The sequence below is a fragment of the Rhincodon typus genome, chromosome 10, assembly GCF_021869965.1.
Source record: "Rhincodon typus isolate 14 chromosome 10, sRhiTyp1.1, whole genome shotgun sequence".
NCBI lineage: Eukaryota > Metazoa > Chordata > Chondrichthyes > Orectolobiformes > Rhincodontidae > Rhincodon > Rhincodon typus.
Window position 1 is genome coordinate 59,584,429 of NC_063341.1, and position 22,862 is coordinate 59,607,290.

Consider the following 22,862-nt stretch of genomic DNA (forward strand, 5'->3'; position numbering starts at 1 on the left):
CCCCCAGAGCAAACACGGGAGCTGTCACTGAGACTGTCAAAACAGAAAACGCGTATTTATTCATGTGCAACTCACTGGACTTTAACTCTCCGACACAAGAAAAAAAAACAATCAGAGGGAGAGCCGTAAATCCTATGCTAACAAAGTTTAAGGAAGGAGCTGCGTGCAGAAGGCAGGGTCGCATGTCCGGTCCCCCCTCCTCGGGGCCGCCCCTCACTGTTTGCTGACACCGCACCCCAACCCAGGCCCTTCCCTTTACCTCGGAGTCTCTCTCTCCACCGGACATGCTCGATGGCCGCTCTCATGCCCACCGGCCGGCCGGCCTTCCGCCCCGCCGCCTATCGATTAGAATCGGAGCACTCTGTCGCTCCCGGTTCATCTCCCGGCACCGCCCCCTCCCCCAATCAACCTACACACACGACGTCACCTCTGACCCCTGACCCCGCCACCCGGAACCGGAAACGGGGCGGTCGCGGCCGGGGTTGCCATGCAGGTAAGGAGCTGCCAGCGGGACTGGATCGTCCCCTTGAGCTCGACCCTCACAGCAACTCATTTGTCGGAGGAAATCACTTCCACTCGTGTTCCCCCCCCCCCCCGCGAATTCATCCCGTTTTCCCCTCGCAGCGCAGAGACTTTCAGTCCTCAGCTCGTCATCGCATTTGTGGGCTGGAGACTTGAAGAGAGCCGGACAGGTTAAGAAGGCACATCAGACGCTGGACTTGATCAGTCAAAGCATTAGCTACGAGAACAAGGAGATTTACGATGAAGCTGTGCGTCACGTTAGTTAGGCCGCAGCTGCACTGCTGTGCGCATTTCTGGTCGCTGTGCTGTAGGAAAGATGTGATTGCACTGGAGAGCAGGTAGAGGAAATTTCACCAGGATCGAAAACAGATATTGCTGGGAAAACTCAGCAAGTATGGCAGCATCTGTGGCGAGGAAGCAGAGTTAAAGTTTGGGTCCAGTGACCCTTCTTCAGAACTAATTCACCAGGATGTTGCCTAGGCTGGAGTGATTCAGGTGTACAAAGGTTTGAAGGGTAGATAGAGAGGAACTTTCCCCCTTAGCAGAGGAGTCAATATCCAGGGGTGCAGTTCTACAGTAAGCAGCAGGAAATTTATAGGGTATTTGAGGAAAGTCTTTTTTCACCCTGAGGGTGGTGGGTATCTGAAACTCACTGCCCTGAAGGGTGGTAGAAGTGGTAAACCTCAATTAATTTAAGAAGTATTTAGATGAGTACTTGAAATGCCATAGCATACAAGGTTTCGTGCCAAATGTTGAAAAATGGGATTAGAGTAGATAGATGCTTTGTGACCAGCATGAGTATGATGAGTTGTAGTGTCTCTTTCCATCATAGAATCCTACAGTGTGGAAGCTGCCCATTGGGTCATCCCACCCAAACCGCTGTCTCTTAACCCTGCATTTCCCGTGGCTAACCCACCTAGCCTGCACATCCCTGGACACTATGGGCAATTTAACATTGCCAGTCTACCTAATCTGCACATCTTTGGACGGTGGGAGGAAACCAAAGCACCCAGAGGAAACCCCATGCAGACACGGGGAGAATATGCAAACTCCACACTGACAGTCGCCATAAGGTGGAATTGCACCCAGGTCCCTGGCACTAGGAGACAACGTTGCTAATCACAGCCGTTGTGCCACTGCATGTTGTAAAAATGCCAAGACTTTGTGGGATTTTGCTGTGTGCAAATTTGGCTGCTGCATTTCTGACATTAAGTGACTGTACGTCATTTCCAGCATCTGCAATGTCATTTGATTTCAATATAAAATATAAAGGCACTTTAGGAGATGTAGTGTGCATAGAAGGGGCTTTATGATAGACATCAATTGGAAATGTGGGTGGAGAAATGGAGTTTAATCCAGACAAATGTGAGGTAATGAATTTTGGGAAGTCAAATGCAAGAGAAAGCATACAGTTAATGGTAGCACCCTTAGGAGCATTGATATACAGAGGGATCTTGGAGTCCAAGTCCATGGCTCCCTGAAAGTAGCAACACATGTGAATAAGATGGTAAAGAAGGCATACGGTATGCCTATCTTCATTGGTTGGGGCATTAAGTATAAAATTTGGCAAGTCATGTTGCAGCTGTATAAGACTTTAGTTAGGCTACATTTGAACTATTGTGTGCAGTTCTGGTCTCGACACTGTGAGAAGGATGTGGAAACTTTGGTGAGGATGTAAAAGACGCTTACCATGAAGAAGGGTCCAGACCTGAAACGTCAGCTTTCCTGCTCCTCTGATGCTGCCTGGCCTGCTGTGTTCATCCAGCTCTACGCCTTGTTACCTTTACCATGATATTGTCTGGATTGGAGAGTATTAGCTATAAGGAGAGATTGGACAAACTTGGATGGTTTTCACTAGAGCCTTGGAGGCTGAGGTGCAACCTAATAAAAATATATAAAAATAGGAGAGGCATGGATAGGGTGGATAGTCAGGGTCTTTTGCAAGGATGGAAATGTCAAATACTAGGGGGAGCATATGTTTAAGTTGAGAGGGGGAAAGATTTTTACAGGGTGGTAGGTGCTTGGAACATGCTGCCAGGAGAGGTGGTAGTAGCAGATATGTTAACAAAAGTTTAAGAAGTGTTTAGGCAGATGCATGAACAGGCAGGATGTAGAGGGTTACAAATGATGTGGCGGCATCAAGGCTGGTGAAGACATTTTGGTCCAAAGGGCCTTGTTGCTATGCTGTACTGTTCTATGAATGCAAGTCTAGTTCTTCAAAGGAAGAAGTACTTGCATCTGTGCTGCACTTTTCACTATCTCAGTCTTAATGCAGTTCTGCAGGATGTTACAGTGGAAGCAAAATATTACAGATGCTAAAAATCAGATCCTAGAGAAATGAAGTGTAGGGCCTATTGTCCTCTAGGAAATGCAGCAACCAATTAGTGCAGAGACAAAAATAGAAATTGCTTGAAAAGCTCAGCAGGTCTGGCAGCATCTGTGGAGGGACATCAGAGTTAACTTTTCAGGTGGAGTGACCCTGAGAACTGAGAAAGGGTCACTCAGCCCAAAAAGTTAACTGATTTCTCTCTACAGATGCTGCCAGTCCTGCTGAGCTTTTGCAGCAATTTCAATTTTGTCTCTGATTTACAGCATCCATAGTTCTTTTGGTTTTTAATTAGTGCAGATTGCTTGACAATGTGATAGTAACCAAATAGTGTTTGCTGAGATTAGTTGGAGGATAATTGTTGGCCAGGACACTGGGGATGGCACTTGTTTTTCTCATGGTGTCATTTTTTTTTTGTGTTCACCCAGTAGCTCAGACCTTTAACATATTATCTGAAAGACCTCATCTCTGATAGTACTGTGCTGGGTGTTATCCTAGATTTGTGTTTTAATATCTGGAGTGGGACCAAGCTGAACACCTCTTGACTCAGTCAAGAGTACTACAAACTGCTGCAACATACTTTTATATAAATTCCGAAAATGCTTTAAGTGTGAGATGTCATTAAACACCAAGGAGTGGTCAGAAATGCAATTTGTTGTCAGAAACTGAAACTGATTCATTTAAACAAACTTGCTTGTTTGTTAGTGAATTTCACATTTTACATTTTTAGACAAAAACATCTAGTTTATTTTGACAAGCTGTGTCAACAAACTTTAGTGATGTATGAAAACTCACTTCAGTGACCATAAGATGTAGGAGCAAATTTAGGCCATTCGACCCCTAGAGTCTGTTCCACCATTCAATGAGACAGTCCTCAAATCCGTTTTTGTGCCTTTTCGCTTTAACCCTTGATTCCGTCACTGATTAAAAAAAATCTGTCTATATCAGCCTTGAATATACTTAAGGACTCAGCTTCTACAGCACTCTGCAGTAAAACATTTCACTGCCCTCAGAGGAAATCCCTCCTTATCTCTCTTAAATGAGCGATCCCTTACTTTGTGATTACATCACTTGAATTTAGATTCTCCCAGAGGGGAAAAATACCACTTAGGGGTTTTATAGATAAATGCTAGAAAACCATCTTTTCCAGTAAGGTCACTTCTATTTTTCTTCATTTATTCTTCAGTGGTTTACATTCTATACATTTTATGTGGATTGTTATACCCATGTGGTTTTGTACAATGAGTGGCTGATAGTGAAGTGAGCCTTACTGTACAGCGCTATCTTTAGGAGCGCATCAGGAATCAATTAAGTTGCCGGTGTTTGGACTCTTCATGGACGAAGAACTATACAAGATATAGGGAAAGTAACACAGTATCACCAGTTGTGTTGGGTACACTGAAAAGAAGTACTGTATCTGAAGAATGGCATCAATAATGTTATGCAGAAGTCCATTGGTTAGTTTGGAAAATGGTCAGATGGCATAGGGATGCTTTGAAGTGGTGTTAATGAGCATTTGAGTTCAATGTTTAGATACCAAATTTGCTTTGGTATCTAAATACATTCGCAGACACCAATTACCAAGACTTAACACTGAGGGAACCTTGTTTTTAAAAGCAAGTCTGGGCTGCATTTTGTAACACCTTTTATATTTAGAATCATGTTGACAGAAACTTCAGCAGGCAGTATTAAAGCTGTAATGAGACAGATATTCGTTAGAAAAGTTTTAGCAGAAAATGAAGAGTTCAGCGACTCCCAAATTAAAAGATACAATCTTAATTGTATACAATATACCAATGAAATCATGCTTATTGCTGACACAGAAGATAAACTGCATAAGATTTTGGATAGAGTAGTGAATGACCATTAGAAGAAAACAGTGACCAGAATCTGGAAACAAGCAAGTCTAGTAGACTCCGAAAAGAAAAATCAGGCCAGAATGCAAGGTCAAAGAAAAGGATAAAAATGTAAACAGTTGATAAATTATCACCTCAGAAGTATGTTGACATTAGAAGGAAAAAGGTCTGACCCAAGAAATAAAATGAAGGATTGGAATGTTCAAATATGCATTTCAAAAAATGAAGAAGATTACTTAGGTACAGAAACAAAATCATAATTTGGAATGCTCTGTTACACCAATTCTGATATTTGGAAGCAGGTATTGGATGATCAGCAAAGCAATAGAGAGAAGAATTAAGTCTGCAGAGTTGTGCTTTTTTTAAGCCAAATAATTCAGATGTCTCATGGAAGTTACACTACCAATGAAGGGTGCTTGCAAACTCTGAGACCGAAAGAACAGGCAGTACAAGGTAGTTGGAATTTCTTAGGCACATAATAAAATTTAGAAAGTCTGATGCTGATGGGATCACTCATAAGAGAGATCAAGGCAGACAAAGAATTAACTTTCTAAAGAACCTTGCAAACTTATTGAATGTACCAGCAAAGATGATCCATGTCGTTGGAGCAAGATAAAATAGCCAACACACTTTCAGGACATGTCACCTATGGAAAAAGAAAAATGGAGTCACTTTGCAAAAACTTTGTGTAACTGACCCATACAGTCTATGTCCCATGTTAATTCTGGTTTTGTTCGGTGTTAACCGAGTTGGTGGTTGCTATATTTGGTTATAATGCTGTGGGCTTAGGGAGAAAATATCAGCCATCATTGCCAATTCTGATCACTATTGTGTTGGCAGTTGTATGTTTGGTTTTTGATTGAAGACAAGGTTGCACCAAGTGCTGCCAAAGTTGAAGTTGTTAGCACTGCTGCCTCAGTGCCAGAGACATTGATTCACTTGTGTGTGGGGTTTGCACGTTCTCCCCATACCTGCATGGGTTTTCTCCTTGTGCTCTGGTTTCCTCCCGCAGTTCAGAGATGTGCAGGCTAGGTGAATTGGACATGCTAAATAGTCCGTAGTGTCCAAGGATGTGCAGTTTAGGTGGATTAGCCATGAGAAATGTGGGGTTACGGGGATAGAGTAGAGATCTGGGTCTGGGTGGGATGCTCTTCAGAGGGTCGGTATGGTCTCAATGGGCTGAATGGCATCTTTCCACATTGTATAGATTCTGTGATACTAAGGGCTTCACCTGTATTTACTGACCAGTTCTTCATAAGTGAAGTAGAACAACCTGCATTCAATGCCTAGGCACAGCAGCACCTCTAGAGTCAACCAAGAATGAGGTAAGAGGGGAAGAGAGGAGGAGTTCGGCAAAAAATGTTCATCCCGTGCTTTCCATATCCTGAACATCCTTACTAAAGATTTTTCATTAATCAAATTGTCTGAATTTCATGCTTTGAGCACACCATCTACAGATTCCTTGATCCGTGCAACTAGAGGAAGGAAGGTTTATAGTGAATTGTCCTGTAAAAGATGCTGCATCTTATTAAAACTTCAATGGTAACTTTCCATAGCCACAAGAAGAAAAGCAGCTGGAGGCCTCTCTTGACGCCATCATCAGTCGGGTGGCTGATCTGAAAAGCTCTTTAGCAGCTTTCATCCTCAAATTAGAGAATGAATTTGAACGAATGAACTGGTAAGATTTCCTTCTGATTGTACTATGCTGTGCAGTTGCTTGTAGTGTATGGTCATTTATCTCTCTTTGAATTGGTCTGTGTGTAAGAGTATGTGGGAACTGAGGTGACCACTGCCAGTGGAATTACTGCTGAAATCAATTGTATGCATGAAATCAGAATCATTATAGTGCCAAGGGAAACCTGTAAAATGATCATATCTAGCTGTTTGAGCAATTTAACTTAGTGCCAGTCTCCTATTTTTCCCCATAACTGTGCTTATTGTTTCAAATTAAATAATCATCTAAGATCTCTTGAGTATGCCAATTGAATCTCCTTCTACCACACTTCCAGGCAGTCCTTTGCAGAACCTAACTAATTGCCATGTGAAAAACATTTTTCACACCTTACATTTGCTTCTTTTGCTGAACACCTTAAGATTGTGCTGTCTGGTTCTTGATCCTTCCAAGTTCACATTCAATTAAGTATATTTTTTCCTCACAACCTACCATTTTTATGATAGTCTAGAACCTTCGTGGCTAAATTGTGTATCAGCCTCAATCTTGTTGTGTTTTGTCATGTCAGCCATTGCTTAGTTGATAGTATATCACACTCCGAGTCAGAAGTCTCACTCCAGGACATCAACGCAAACATCAAAGCTGTGACTCCAGTAATGAAGGAATTCTGTACTGTCAGGAATACTGTCTTTCCGATGAGATGTTAAGCCCAAGCCCATTTTATCCCCTCAGGTCAATGTAAAAAAAATCCAAAGTCTCTACTTTTTAAAAGAGCAGGGAGCTGGTTCGCAGGTATTCTGGCCAACAGATTCTGATCATTATCACAAGGTTTCAGCACTTGTCCACAAGTTGGCTGCCATGTTTCCTATATTACAACAAGAAGTACATTTTAAATCTGCTTCATTGGTTGTAAAGCTTTTGACTCTTTTGCTGTTGACCTATCATCCTATTCAGTCACTTTTTATGCTTCTCTACAGTAGTCTGCGTGGCCATTTTTGACTTTTACCTTTCTTTATTGTGTTCGGTCCTGAACTAAAGTATCAAAGGAGACAAAGGAAGATTATAACCCATTAGTCTTAGCTTGAGGTGAAGCCCAATAAAGTATATTCCATTTAACATCCTTACTACCTGGATCTTCAACTTGCAATTCTGATGGTTTGCAGTAAACAATATTAACCTAGTTTTTGCTGTCTTCAAATTCTGATTCATCCATACTACTTCCAAAATTGACTGTTTTTATTGCTGTCTTTAACAATTTGTTGTAAATTCTCCCAAGACTACCTTTACCTAACCTGCGTTGCATCCACTGCAGGCCTTCAGTATTGGATAACTTTGCCCTGGTATCTGGCCAGCTGAACACTTTGAATAAGCTCCTGAAAAATGAAAAAACACCACTGTTAAGAAATCAAGTCATCATTCCATTGCTGCTTTCTCCCGACCGTGATGATGAACTAATGGTAGGTTATGAATGCAGTAATATATTAAAATAACAAAACGCAGCTCACGGTTAGACAGTATCTGTGTAAAGAAAAGCAGTGTTAACATCTCAAGTGAACATCCTTTTGTCAAATCAAAGATCAGTACATTTTTAGATACTAAGGAATTCAAGAGAAGCAGAGTTACTTGCGGCATGTTGAAATGATGTGAAGGATAAAGTAGGCTTGAGGGCCAAATGGCCCACCGTTTCTTCTGTTTCTTGTGTTCCCATGACGACAAAATGCTGGAGCTGGTTCAGGAGTTTTATCTGCAATTATTTTTCGAGTTTATGTAGCAGGATGCTGATCAACAGTCTTTCCCAAAATGTGGGTGCAGTTGACTTCATCTGTGCCTTGGGTCTATGTGCAGGATGCATTAGTGCTGAGCAACTCTTTTCCAGGAATGAGTGTGCAATTCATTTTAATTGTAGAAAGCAGTAGTGTGGAAAAACTGAGAACAATGAAATAAAGTATGTCTTGTGATCTGGAAAATCTAGCTATAAATGGTAGAACAAAGTCCATCTTTATGTGTTTTAACATATAGAAAGCCAACTACCAAAGGTCAATCTGTTCCTATTTAAAGAAGCTTATGCAAATCTATAGTTAATTGTCACCATCTGCATTCAATTACTCAGTTAATATACTCAGCAAATTATGAAATTGGACAGTCAACTGGATTAACGACCAAGATAATATCTGTATTCACAACAGCAAACAAAGCTCATTGAGATTCAAACATGAAAGTAGAGATTCGATTCTGCTGGAATCTCAAGATTTTATATTTAAGCATCTTGGACTTCAAAACGTAGTCAGGTTGGTGATTGGGGGATTTGGTTGTGCATGGTGGGCGGTTTCCTGATAACCATTATTAACAAAGTTAAGAATGTAAACCATTCGCTCATTGCCCAAACATGCAGCATTAGATTATAGATTTTCACTTTCAATTGACCCAGTGATAGCTTTGATAAATGACTACATTTGTCTTTAGCTTTTAGCACTTACTTGGTCCAGATCGGATCATTCATTCTCACTACAGTAAACTGCTTTTTGTATATCATAAAATTTGCAGCAGTTCACCTCCACTTTGAGGGAAATGAGAGATGGACAATAAATGTTGGGCCAGCTAGCTCTCATCTCGTGAAGCAATAATATGCTTTACAGAGACAAGCAGTAAACATCGAGTTCTAATTTATAATACATATATCTAGTAACAGGTCCTTAAAAGACATCACTTTTCCCCCCTCAGTGTGAAGTAACTTGGCACATGTTCCTGTGCTTGAGCAGAACCAGAGAAATGTTAGTAGTCACTATAAAGAGTTACCTGGCTTCCCATTCTTCCTTTAAGAGCTTCTTAATAACAAAACTCATTGTAGGGCATGATAATTTTTGAATATTATTTCAAGCAATTATGTCATCTTGTGAATCCAAATTCATATTTAGTCCAATAGTGTTATTCAATCCCATTAGAACTGCTGAACTCTGATCCTTTTGTCTTCTACCCATCATTCCTTTACGGTATTTTCAATAAACTTCATAAAACCACCCATAGCACAGATTTCATAATCAGACCAAATGATGGAAAAGTCAGATTGTATTGCTAATAAAATTAAAGGTAAATCTATACCATTTTCGTAGGTTGATTTGGAACTTCTGAAAAGTGAAAGTGCAGGCATTATTGGCATAGAATTCCTATAGTGCAGAAAGAGGCCATTTGGCCCACCGAGTCTGCACTGGCCCTCTGAATAGCATCCCACCTACATATGATTAAAGAAAAACTTTAGCCAAAGTTGATGAGACCCAAAATATTTATTCAAATATTTGCTTTCAATAACTTCATATTTAATCACAAAATCTCTACAGTGCGGAAAGAGGCAACTCAACCCATCAAATCTGCACTGACCCTCCGAAGAGCATTCCCACCCAGACCCACCCCATCCCTGTAACGCCACATTTACCATGGCTTACCCACCTAGCCTGGACACTATGAGGTGAATTAGCATGGCCAATTTACCTAACCTGCACATCTTTGTACTGTGGGAGGAAACCAGAGCACAACATGGACAATCACCCTAAGGTGGAATCAAACCCAGTTCCCTGGCACTGTGAGGCAGCAGTGCTAACCACTGAGCCACCGTATTTCTCTAACACACTTGCGCTCCAGATTTTTCACTGCTGCCATGGTCACTGTGACTAGCTTTAAATTTCAGAATTTGTTAATAGAATTTAAATTCCACCAGTTGCTATGATGGGAATTGAACCCCTGTCCCTAGAGTAGAAATTCGTCCTTATTGTTACAAATCCAGCAACATCACCACCACGCCACAGGCTTCCCTGTCTTTTCAAAATCCAAAGATGCTCCTAAGCAGCACTTGAAGGCAAAATGTGATACTAAACAGGGTATCAAGGTTGCTCAGATAAGTAGGTTTTAAAGAGGGGGGAAGGGAAGAGCAGCAGAGTGGCTTGTAGGGGGGAGAATCACATAGCTTGGAATCCAGGCATCTTAACGTACAGTTGCTCTTGGTTCACCGATTACAACCAAGGGGGTGGTAAAGAGACCAGGATTGATGGAACGGATGGATCCCAGAGGGGTTGCAGGATGGTTACAGAGATAGTGAATGTTGAGAATTTGAAACAAGACTGAGAAATTCAAGAGATAACACGTAGAGCTGGATGAACACAGCAGGCCAAGCAGCATCATAGGAGCAGGAAGGCTGACGTTTCAGGCCTAGACCCTTCATTTCTGAAGAAGGGTCTAGGCCTGAAACGTCAGTCTTCCTGCTCCTATGATGCTGCTTGGCCTGCTGTGTTCATCCAGCTCTACACCGTGTTATCTCAGATTCTCCAGCATCTGCAGTTCCTACTATCTCTGAGAAATTCAAGATCAAGGTGAGTTTAACTGAGAACCAACAGAAGTCAGTTAGAGCAGGGGACATGGATGGATGGGTGAATGGGCGTAGGTGTGCACATAAGGAATTGAGAATCAGAGTTTAGGATGACTCCCCAGCTCACAAAGGGTAGAATGGGAACTTTGGGCCTGGAATACATTGTAACAGTCGACTCTGGAGGCAATGAGAGTGTAGATGGGGAGCTGCAGCAGCAGGTAAACTGAGACAGTGATGCAGTCAGGGGATATTACAGAAGTGAAAGCATGCAGTCCGAAGTTGCAACTCAGAACACCAGCTGAGAAACAAGTCTTCAGTCTCCAAGAAGAGCACGTTAGCTCCTATCAGCAGTTCTTTCCAGCTCAACAAGACACTGTGGCTGAGTTGTTTGCCATTCTTGAGCACATGTTGACAAAAGTCCGACAGCAGACAATAAACATCGGAGAGCATAGTCAAGCCTTAAAGGAAGAGGGAAGATGTTTTGGTGATAAGTTCCAAATCAATTTAAGAAATTTAATGACTTGAAATAACAGAAGAAATATATTTTCTGACAATGCATTATTAGACTTTAAACTCCAGGTAATTGAAAAACTATGAAAACTGCAATTTTGTTCCTTTGTTTTTGCTGCTTTGAAGAGAGTTAACAAATTATGTGGGAGTTTATTTGTATCAATCATCTCAAAAGCCATAAACCCATGTCTAGGATTTGAACATAGAATCTATACTGGCAGTTCATAGTGTCACAGTAGCTTCCCGATGAAATGTTGAGGGACTCTGAATGCCTACTTGTGTCAATATAAAGAATTCTATGCCACCATCCAAAGAAGATGAGGGAAGTTCTCCATGCATTAGCCAACACTAATCATTCACTTCATTGTCATTTGGGACATCAAAGTATGAAATTTGCCTGCCATATTTGCCTACAAAACAGTAATCAATCTTTCAAAAAAAAATTCATTAGCTGTGAAATGGATTTATAACATCCTGAGATGAAAAAGCACACAAGCATGTTCTTCCTTTGTGTGAATTCAAGTTGACCCAGTTGAGCACTTTTTGAAGGTTAGAACATTATCTGCAAGTCCAAATTTAGGCCTTTGAACAAATTAGCGTTTGAGCTGGCATGAAAGGGGAAAAGAGGTGGTTACATTACATAGGTAACAGAAAAGTAGTTCACATTTTTGTTTGAAGAGACATAATTAAATTTTAAAATTGCATTTTTTACCCTGGAGGATGCATGGTATCAAAATGCTTCAACTATGAGGGGCAAATTTTTTACACAGCCGGTTTTCACCTGTGGAGTGAACTTCCTGAGGAAAAGGTGGATGTGGGTAGAATTACAATGATTAAAAGACATTTGGATAAGGACATGAATAGAAAAGGTTTGGAGGGATATGGGCCAGGGGCAGGCAGGTGGGACTAGATTAGTTTGGGATTATGTTCAATATGGACTGGTTGGACTGCTCTGTGCTGTATGACTCTATGACTAGCACCACCTTTTTTAATTCATTGTCTTTTTACCATAGAAATTAACAGAGGGTCGAGTTCCTGTTTTCAGTCATGAGGTGGTGCCTGATCATCTCCGGACCAAACCAGACCCAGAAGTAGAAGAACAGGAGAAGCAATTGAGTGCAGAGGCAGCACGCTTGGCACCTGATGTAGCTCAGGTATGGCTTAATTTCTATTTAGAGTGATCATTGGTTTGCTAGTAATGAAAGCAAATCAGTAGAAGTAGCTAACAGTAAACAGGAAATGACAGCTAGCCACCTGAAGAAATCACATGCCATTATGATAACAATCATACCCAATGTGATCAATTAAACAATGCTGCAGAAAGACACAGAGGAACACCATTGCACTTAATTTGGTATAAGTGCAGCAGAAAAAACGGAAGTCTCGTCCTGTCAGGTTGTTAAGAAGAGGATACGTTGGAGAGGACGGTGAGAGTCCTCAGTAGCCAAAAACTTAAGAACTGTAACTTTATTGATCATCTGCATGTAAAATTGGGAAAGGTTGTCCCTAAAATTGCAATTTATGTTCCATTGTTTAATTCTTACAATATTTCAACTTTAAATACAGTGTATTTTAATTCATTCCTTAGTTAATATTTACCCATTCCCTGCGTCTTGAACTGAATCAAGGATGGTAGAAACAAATTCAATCGCAACTTGCAAGAGGGAACTGGATATACAGTATACTTGGAAAAGGAACGATTTACAGGGCTGAGAGAAAAGACCAAAGGACTAGAACCAATTATATGTCTCTTTAAGGGAACGAGCAGAATAGATTGCATAATCTTCTGTACTCTGTTTTCCTCTCCTGAACTACCACAGTTTGCAGCTCTGTACAACTGAGTATAGGTCTACATATTGCAGAATGTGATAAATTTTGTTTCTATACGGTACATGACAGACAGTGTACTGTTCTATGTTCTACATTTAAACCTTCTTTTCTCCTTCAGTTTAATTATCTTCTTGCTGCTGCTGAAACCCATCGCCATGCCTTAAGCTTTCAAGACCTGATTTCTTAATTTCCATCTAAACTGACATTTGAACTTGGCCAAGGAATTCACAGAACACATTTTTCCCACAAGTTCCAATATTTCAATACTCAACAAGATCCACTGCCTCTCTGTGCCACAGTATGCATCCCTGCTTTATAGTATCTGGCTACCTTTTGACCTTTCCTGTCTTATCTGCTTCACACACCTTCTGTAACCTAGCTTTTTCCTCAGATTCTCAACTTCCATGCATTCACTGCCATGGATAACTCACTTCCCAGTTCCCTGTTACACTACTTGCTTTGGAAAGTTACTACTCAGTCCCTTTTTGATTGCTTCACTCCTTTATTCTACTGCCCTACACCCCCTTCCCCTTATTTCTACTTTGTGTATCCACTGTATACTATTCCTAATTTGTAAAATCATATCTGAAATCTTTGCAATAAGGGGAACAAACTAAATGTAAGTTATCAAGTTCAGTATCTAATCATCTTGGACACAAGATAAAATAATATTTCTATTGTTATTTTAAGTTGCTTATTTTCTCCCACCACAGAAACACATCCAGTCATTGAACAAAATGTGTGGCAACTTACTCGACAAACTTAACAACACTCGGGAGGAACGGGAGTCTGAAAGTGGAGGTATGCAACACATTCTTTGTTGTCGTGATAAGTAAAGGACAGATAAAGAATTTCGTAATTGTTCCGATGTATTTTCACAAAAGCATCTGAAATATGGTCTGAATGCCTCACAAGTACCCAAATACATAGCAAAGAATCAAACTATTAGCAATTGGAGTTTAGGTCTGAATGTTCATGGTAAGATCAAGTCGCTATGATGAAAACATTGAAATACTGTCAGTGGTGAGCTGCTATATCTCCTAGCATCTCTGAAGGAAAACCTTTTCTTAAATGTTGAATAGAAGAACATTCCTGAAATGGGCTACAATGGTAATTTGAAGATTAATGATTTATAAATGTTGGTTCTTTATTACTCAAGAATGGTTCTTTAAGCTGTCTGCTAATGTAATACTTTGAAGAGAAAACGCTGATCATCATTTATGTGACTACTTTACCAGCCTTCAAGAGAATGCAACAAAGCTACTCATCTGTCAAAGCTCTTTATATGGCTATCCAAATGTTGATGCAGACAGTATCTATTGGCTAATTTGAGGCAAGATCATTGTTAACAGTAAAATACCTTTGTATGTTTGTGACCACAAATTAGACTGGTACCAGTGTTCTCCCTAAACCTTTTGTGTGTGGCATACTAATTTTAATGTATGATACCTTTGAGATTGCAGGCGTACATAAAATAATTATAGGGAGAAACCTTGAGTGGCCTGTGCTGTATTTATCAGACTGCTGTGCATTTGGTCATGTGCACAGCTTAGTAGGTACATTGGTAAAACCTATGCACACATTTGCAATGTTCTTTATGTACTTTAGAACCAGATTAATGGCCTTAACTTATCTGCATGGAATTAAAATTTAATGAAGTCATTTGAACTAAAAGTGAGGTTTAGTTATCAGGAGAATCCAACAATCAAAATGAAATCAGCCTCATAATTGTGAGGCTGCTTATGGCAGTTGAGCAGATGAATAAAACAAGTTAATTTAACATCAAGTTCAGCAACAGACACAATTATAGTATTTCTGAATATTTTAGTCTATCAATTTTCAATGTGGAGAAAATTGTTGTGTAAAGATAGGCACCTTTAGCATACTTTATACATATTCTGATTAAGCCTAGTAAATAAAGGAAGTACATTGTGTGATGCTGAACATTATAGAGTAGGAAGGTTCCAGGTTTAACCCGTGATCTTTGTTGAGGTAGCCAGTCTCAAGCAAAGTCCACTCAGTGACGTTGCAATTAAAATTTTCATGCTTAGTCTAGTGTTCAATTCCTAACTTTTGTCCATTGATAACTCTGGAAATGGTGATGTGTGGATTATGGGTGAGGATGGGCTCTGGACTTGCTGTGAAAAACCATCTGGCAATTTTTGTCCATGCATTGGTCTAACTGGCTATTGTTTATCTAGCACCAGAGAATAACCACTGTCAGGGTCGCCTTACCTCAGCGTAAGCTCCAATTTCAAAAAAAGAATGGGTAAGGGAAACATCGAAATTTACACAAAGTACAGTAATTAATATGTTGACCATAAAACTATGTTAATAAATCTCATCTAAAGACAACAGTACCATAAAATCAAGAACATAATTCAATGTAAAGAAACCTAATGGTTATAAGAACAACAAATTTGAACTTTCCAATTTTTTTTCTCTCTAGCTTCCCGTCAGAATAAACAGACCTATAACCCAGCAGATACTAATGCTTTATTGGCAGCTATTGGATTTGGGAAAGGATTGTCCAAACCAATTAGACCAACTCCCCAAGGTGGTCCAGTCTCATCAGGTCAGCCTGTGCCAGGTGCTGGTCTCCAAGGTGCTCCAAGTATAGCACAGGTGTCCATACAAAGTGGGCCTAACCAACAGGGAATGCAAGGCCAGGTTCCACCACAGCAAGGTCAGCCAGGTAAGTGAGACAAATGCTATCTCAGTATTCCACTTTATAGCTGGAAAACTGAAGAACTCACAATTGCTACAATTATTTATACTACATATAACCACTATAATGGAAATCAAAATTCAGCTTTAGAGAGATTTGTGAGCTCATAGAGGGAAGTTTGATTTCACTTTAGCACACATATTTTCAAATTTGGATGATGCTTTCTGTGTTTCACACATGATGCAGCTCTGGAAGTTAAGTGTAATGTTCATATTGTTCCAAAAATCTTCCTTTGAAATCAATCTTGCAGAGTCTACTAGTTAAACACAAGGTGAAGCACAGCAAAAGTAATTACATTTCTGTAATGCCTTATCATAGGTATCAGCCTTCACAGGGTGAAATGACTATTGCTGAATGAAAAGATCATTAATTCAAGCCCTGGTTTAGAAACTTGATTGTAATTTCCTGACTGATACTTCAGTGCTGGACTTGAGGGATTACTGCATCGGAGGTGTCACCTTTTAGACAAGACTTTAAATTATACCTTGTTTCCCTGCAGGTAGTAAAGGATCCTAAAGTACTAGTTAACTATGTATTCCTCAATCAAAGTCACTAAAGCAGACTGTCTGGTTCTGCTTCTTATTACTGTTTGAGAGAACATTCTATCTGAAATTAGACTGATGCATTTCCTTGCAATGAAAACAGTGACTTGAGGACTACTTGGCTTTAGAGCATCCTGAAGTTATGAAATGAACTATATAAATGTAACAATCCATTCAGGTAACATCATAAAATTTTAAGATTTTGAATGAGGTCAACTATGATGATCCAGACAGAGGGTTAAAGTAGCAAAACTTGTTTAATAAAAAATTAGACCTTTCGAAAAATAGAATCTAGGTGAATATTTCCATACTGCAGAGAACACTCTTGATGGTGGGAGGTTGGGGAGCCCACCTGGCAAATAGTACCTGTCCTGTTATCATGGTAGGCCTGGTTGCCAATTAACAAAGGTAAATTGGGACTTTGGTTAGAGGCTAACCACTCTCCAGTATCAACAACGCCTGTAGCAGTTACTGTCAGTACTCCAATGATGTCAACGGGAAGCATGGATTCAATCCAGCAGCTAAGATCCTCCTTTGTTGTAAAGCACCCCCTCCCCCCAAACCACGACCACCTGCCCAACCGATAAATGTGAAATCTGCCAGGCTGGGTTCTTTAGGAGCTTTTTGAGAGCCACTTTCTCATTTTCACTAACACATTTATTAGAATTCTGCAGCACAGAGGAGACCCATTGAATCTGCACTTACCTTTCTAAATTAATCCTACTTTCAAGCATTTGGCCCACAGCTTTGAGTGTTATGACTTCTTCAAATCCATGCCCCTCAATCTTGTGCACCTCAATCAGGTCCCCCCCTTAGCCTTCTCTGCTCTAAGGAAAACACCCTGAGCTTATCCACCCTATCTTCATAGCTCCATCCCAGGAAATGTCCTGGTGAATTTCCTCTGCACCCCTCCAGTGTAATCACATCCTTCCTGTAGTAAGGACCAGAACTGCATACAGTACTCTAGTTGTGGCCTAACCAAAGTTTTGCACAGCTGCAATGTCACCTTCCTCCTCTCATAATTTATGCCGTGACTGATAAAGACAAGGCTCCTGTGTACCTTCCTAACTAGCCTATTAACCTGTCCTAACAAGGTGTAGAGCTGGATGAACACAGCAGGCCAAGCAGCATCAGAGGAGCAGGAAAGCTGACGTTTCACGTCGAGACCCTTCTTCAGAAATGGAGGAGAGGAAGGGGATTCTGAAATAAATAGGGAGAGCGGGGGAGGCGGATAGAAGATGGATAAAGGAGAAGGTCTTCCACATCAAACCGATATTCACCTGCACATCTGCTAATGTGGTATACTGTATCTGCTGTTCCCGTTGTGGCCTCCTCTACATCGGGGAAACCAAGCGGAGGCTTGGTGACCGCTTTGTGGAACACCTAAGCTCTGTTTGCAACAAACAACTGCACCTCCCAGTTGTGAACCATTTCAACTCCCCCTCCCACTCCTTGGACGACATGTCCATCCTGGGCCTCTGGCATTGCAAAGATGATGCCACCCGAAGGCTGCAGGAACAGCATCTCGTATTTTGCTTGGGAACCCTGCAGCCCAAGGGTATCAATGTGGACTTCACAAGTTTCAAAATCTCCCCTCCCCTGACAGCATCCCAAAACCAGCCCAGCTCGTCCCCGCCTCCCTAACCATTCCTCCCACCTCAAGCCCCACCCCCATCTCCTACCCACTAGCCTCATCCCGCCTCCTTGACCTGTCCGTCCTTCCTGGACCAACCTATCCCCTCCCTAACTCCCCACCTACATACACCTTTACTGGCTCCAACCCCGCCTCTTTGACCTGTCTGTCTCCTCTCCACCTATGTTCTCCTTTATCCATCTTCTATCCGCCTCCTGCCTCTCCCTATTTATTTCAGAATCCCCTTCCCCTCCCCCATTTCTGAAGAAGGGTCTCGATCCGAAACGTCAGCTTTCCTGCTCCTCTGATGCTGCTTGGCCTGCTGTGTTCATCCAGCTCTACACCTTGTTATCTCAGATTCTCCAGCATCAGCAGTTCCTACTATCTCTATTAACCTGTCCTACCACTTTTAGGGATCTGATGACAAGAACCACAAGATACTTCGGTATCTGTGAGCTTCCTAGTAGTATTCTGCCATTCATCGAGTACTCCATTGTCTTGTTACTTCTTCCAAAGTGAATCATCTCAAACTTCATTGTTGCGTTCCATCTGTCACTGAACATTTGACCAACCTGTCTATATCCTCCTGTAACCTAAGACCTTCTTCCTCACTTTTGACCATACAATTAATCTTCGTGTCATCTGCAAACTTACTTATCATTCTCTGCAGATTATCATCAACATTGTTTATGTATATCATGAACAATAAGCAACCCAGCACTGATCCCTGAGGTAGGCCAAAGGGTGTTTTCCTTCAGTCACACGAACAGCCTTCTACCATCACTGTCTGTCTGCTACCACTAAGCTAATTTTGGATCCATCTTGCCAAGTTACCCTGGATCCCATGTACTTTTACTTTCTTTCACAGCCTTCCGTGTGCGTTCTCCAGTAGTTTCCTTAGCACTAATTGAGACTCACTGGTCTGTAATTCCCTGGTTTATCCATGACACTCTTCTTGAAAAGTGGAACCATATTAGCTGTCCTCCAGTCCTCTGGCATCTCCATGCCAGATAAGAATTAAAATTTGGGTCAGAGCCCCTGTAATTTCCTCAGTCACCTCCCAGCATGACTTGGGGATTTGTCCACTTTTAAGCCTATCAGAGCTCCAATATCTCCTCGCTGTCTGTGTCAGTCTGCTCAAGAACCTCAGAGGCACTCCACAATTCGGGTTATTAAGTGATGCAATCACATAGTAACATTACTTTATGTATTTGTGTTGATGCATGAGGTATTTGGAGTCGCACAGAAGCAGAATTAGTTTTTAAAAATTATCAATATTTATCAACCATCCATTGAATTTAAACCCTCAGAACATCAGAAAACATTGATTGCTGAGACATCACAGTATTTAAGTTGGCAGAAGGCAACAGGCATAAGTTAGCAACAGAAATTTTTCTTTCTCAAGGTAACTTGATATACACTTCGCATATAAAGCCGTCAGTCTATGTTCACTGCTAATACATTTCCATATTTCCATTGCGTGTTCACAAAACTGGAAAATTTTAAATTGCTAGTTACTGCCCTTTTTACCACACCTCAAATTTCTATCTCAAAATTTTAAAATTTAGCAATTATGTGTTCATTATGGTGGAAGGCACTACATCTCCTCCCCCACCCCTGAACATAGTAGCTCCTGAACTTATGCAACCCTTGAGCTAGTGATTCCACATTAACTTGCCAGTAATTTAATATCTTTCCTAGCTCCTAGTTAGCTGGGTGTTCCTTTGTTGAACAGTTTGAACCAGTGTCCCTGTTCAGCCTCACTCTTTCGCTTCCCCACCATTGCAGCTACCACTTCTGTATCAATCTAACATCTCACCCCCATACCCTAACATTGTCCTACTGCCTCTCCCTGCCCTGGTGCCCTATATTTTTCTCTCCCTTACCCAATATGGACATACATACCTCTTTCAGTCCCACCATTCCATCCCAGATGCCCTGACAGCCCCAGATTAAACAGCAAACGGCTCTATTATCCTCCACTACCAGTTCTCGGCAGATCCTCTCCCAGATACTCCCTCACTGCCAGTACTTACATAGTTAACTGCTCTCTGCTGCTCCAATCACAGTTGTTTCTCTCCTGCATTTAGTGCTAATGGGTTTACTCATGAGTCCATCAGCAGCAGGTACAGGTAAGTACCTGCATTTGATTGGAGGAGCACCTTATGGGGTGACTTTTTAGATTTGTTGCCTGTGAGTGAATGTTTCCAGGAACCTCAGGGAATTGAAGTACGATTCACTGACCTCTTTTACGTATTTGAGAATTGATGAACATCTCCTGCGATCAGTTAAATCCTGGTGGCATTTGGATGATGCCCTTAATTGGAAATTCATTGCCTACATTGAACACCATTTGTGGGCAAGCTGCCCTAAGCTAGTACTGCTGTGGTTAAAATTCCTGAGCTGGCATGAGTGGGCATGATGGCCCTTGCCTCAGACATGTTGGGATAGTGGGGGCATGGTTGCATAAACTCCAGTCTGAGTAATAAACAAAGCATTGAAACAAATAGGAAGTGATTTTGAAACACACTAAATGTTTTTGAGACTTTGAGGCTATAACGAGTAGAGGATAGGTATATTTATCAGTTGCAATGATTTGTTTTCATATTTTCTGTTCTTATTGTGCAGAATTCATTCTGGAATTCTTGCAGTTGTGACTGTTAGAGATAACATGAAAATACATTTAAGTAAAACAACCAAATATAAACCAAAATAAAAACCAAGGCCTGTGATTTACAGAAAATGTTATATTTAGATCAGTTACCAGGAATGCTATATTTAAGTGTAAACTAATACTTAAATGTACTTAAACTTCATATTTCTGTCTCTCAGGTAAGATGCCAAGCACCATAAAAACCAACATCAAGTCTGCATCAATGCATCCGTATCAAAGATGAACGCTGAAATTTAACATGACAAAGGCTGTCAAGTAGTTACAATTGAGTATCTGCAAATCTCAACAAGAAAACCTAAGTCACGTGCAATAAGAGTTAGTCCACAAAGTACAGAACCAACTTTAAAAGGGATGTTGTCATAAATTGACTATTTTGTTGTGCATGGAACAGCCAGCAGTCAAAATGTTGTTTTGTTGGCTGATCGAGAAGCCTGTGCTCAAAGAGAATCTGCAGTACTAGGTGTTTTTTTTTCTGATCTTGGTGAAATTGTACACCTCAGTGGAAGTGATTTAATGATCTTGCATGTAAAACAAACATTTGCCTGTTGTTTCTGAACCTCAACAAGGTTCATACAAGGGATATTCCAGTAATCACTAAATCTGTTCCTACTGGTGTTCTACAGGTAGGTAAATTGTGCAATTAAAAATGATAATTTTTTAATCATTTTTGATTGGAGTGGATTACAGTTAAATGTTTTTAACCAGAAGGTTATTAATAATTTGTACATGATTGAATCTTGCAGAGTGCAAAATTTTACAATTTTAGGTCTAACTTTTAACAATAACCACAATAATGCAAATTGACTGTCCTAGTATGTGAGCAAGTGTGGAAATACTGAGCTCTGGCAGAATTGAAATCAATATGAGATAGTAGGAACTGCAGATGCTGGAGAACCTGAGATAACAAGGTGTAGAGCTAGATGAACACAGCAGGCCAAGCAGCATCAGAGGAGCAGGAAGGCTGAAGTTTCGGCCCTAGACCCTTCTTCAGAAATGAAGAAGGCCTGCTGTGTTCATCCAGCTCTACACCTTGTTATCTGAAATCAATATGAATCAGGGCAGAACTTTCCTCTGATTGGAGGCATGCAAAGCACGAAGAAAGCTGACTATGGTTATTGGACACCAATAGTCTTAGCCTCAGGACATCACTACAAGAGCTCCAGAGTGTCCTGGGCCCAACCACCTTGGTTGGATAATGATTGCATAATGGTTAATACCATTCACAGCTCATCTTATACTGAGCAGTCCATGTCCAGGTCTTTTTGCATGTGGATAACATATGTGCTTAGCCTGATTAAGTGGTAAGTAGTATTTCTGTCAAGGGCCAAGCAATATTTTCTAATATGAGTGAAATGTAACCGTCACCACAAGACATTTATTGCCCTTGCCACCAGTGAATCCCTCAGCATCAACATCCTAGGACTGAACATTCATTAGAAATTAACTGCCCACGCATAAATACTGAGACTGCAAGAGCAAGCCAGAGGTGGGGAATTCTCCACTGGGCAACTAACCTGACTCCGCAAACCATGTCTGCCACCTATGAAGCACAAATCAGGAGAGTGAGGAATATTCTCCAATTGCCTGAATGTGTGCAGCCCCAATAGTCGAGAAGCTTAACACCATCCAGAACAAGGCAGTTCACTTGTTGAGGGATGACTTGGTTGAAGTGCATACAGATCCTGAGCCATTGAGTCATAGAGTTATACAGCACGGAAACAGATCCTTCGGTCCAACTTCCACGCCGACCAGATATCCTAAATTAATCTGGTCCCGTTTGCCAGCATTTGTTCCATGTTCCTCTAAACCCTTCCTATTCATAAACCCATCCAGATGCAATTTAAATGCTGTAATTGTACCAGCCTCCACCACTTCCTCTGGCAGCTCATTCCATGCATGCATCACCCTCTGCATGAAAACGTTGCCCCTTAGGTCGTTTTTAAATCTTTCCCCTCTCAGCATAAACCTATGCCCTCTAGTTTTGGACTACCCCACCCCTGGGAAAAAGCCTTGTCTATTCACCCTATCCATGCCCCTCGTGATTTTATAAATCTCTATAACGTCATCCCTCCCTTCCAACGCTCCAGGGAAAATAGCCACAGTCTATTCAGCCTCTCCATATAGCTCATACCCTCCAACCCTGGCAACATCCTTATAAATCCTTTGTGAACCTTTTCAAGTTTCACAACGTGGTTAGTACTGCTGCCTCACA

General features: G+C 41.1%; 2 protein-coding genes across 2 annotated transcripts in view; one reads left to right on the forward strand and one right to left on the reverse strand.

Moving 5' to 3' along the window:
• The window catches only part of szt2 (SZT2 subunit of KICSTOR complex), a 235,180-nt gene extending 234,778 nt beyond the window's left edge, over positions 1–402 (reverse strand). Inside the window, exon 1 of the mRNA XM_048601538.1 lies at positions 260–402. Coding sequence (XP_048457495.1) covers positions 260–286 — 27 coding nt within the window. The 5' untranslated portion in view covers positions 287–402. The remainder of the gene's footprint in view (positions 1–259) is intronic.
• med8 (mediator complex subunit 8) lies at positions 372–21,311 on the forward strand. Its single transcript, XM_020527921.2, has 7 exons — positions 372–493; positions 6,261–6,382; positions 7,689–7,833; positions 12,257–12,397; positions 13,787–13,874; positions 15,523–15,768; positions 20,809–21,311. Exons 1-7 carry the CDS (start codon positions 488–490, stop codon positions 20,871–20,873), a joined length of 813 nt encoding a protein of 270 aa, XP_020383510.1. The 5' UTR covers positions 372–487; the 3' UTR covers positions 20,874–21,311.
• Positions 21,312–22,862: the final 1,551 nt, after the last annotated feature.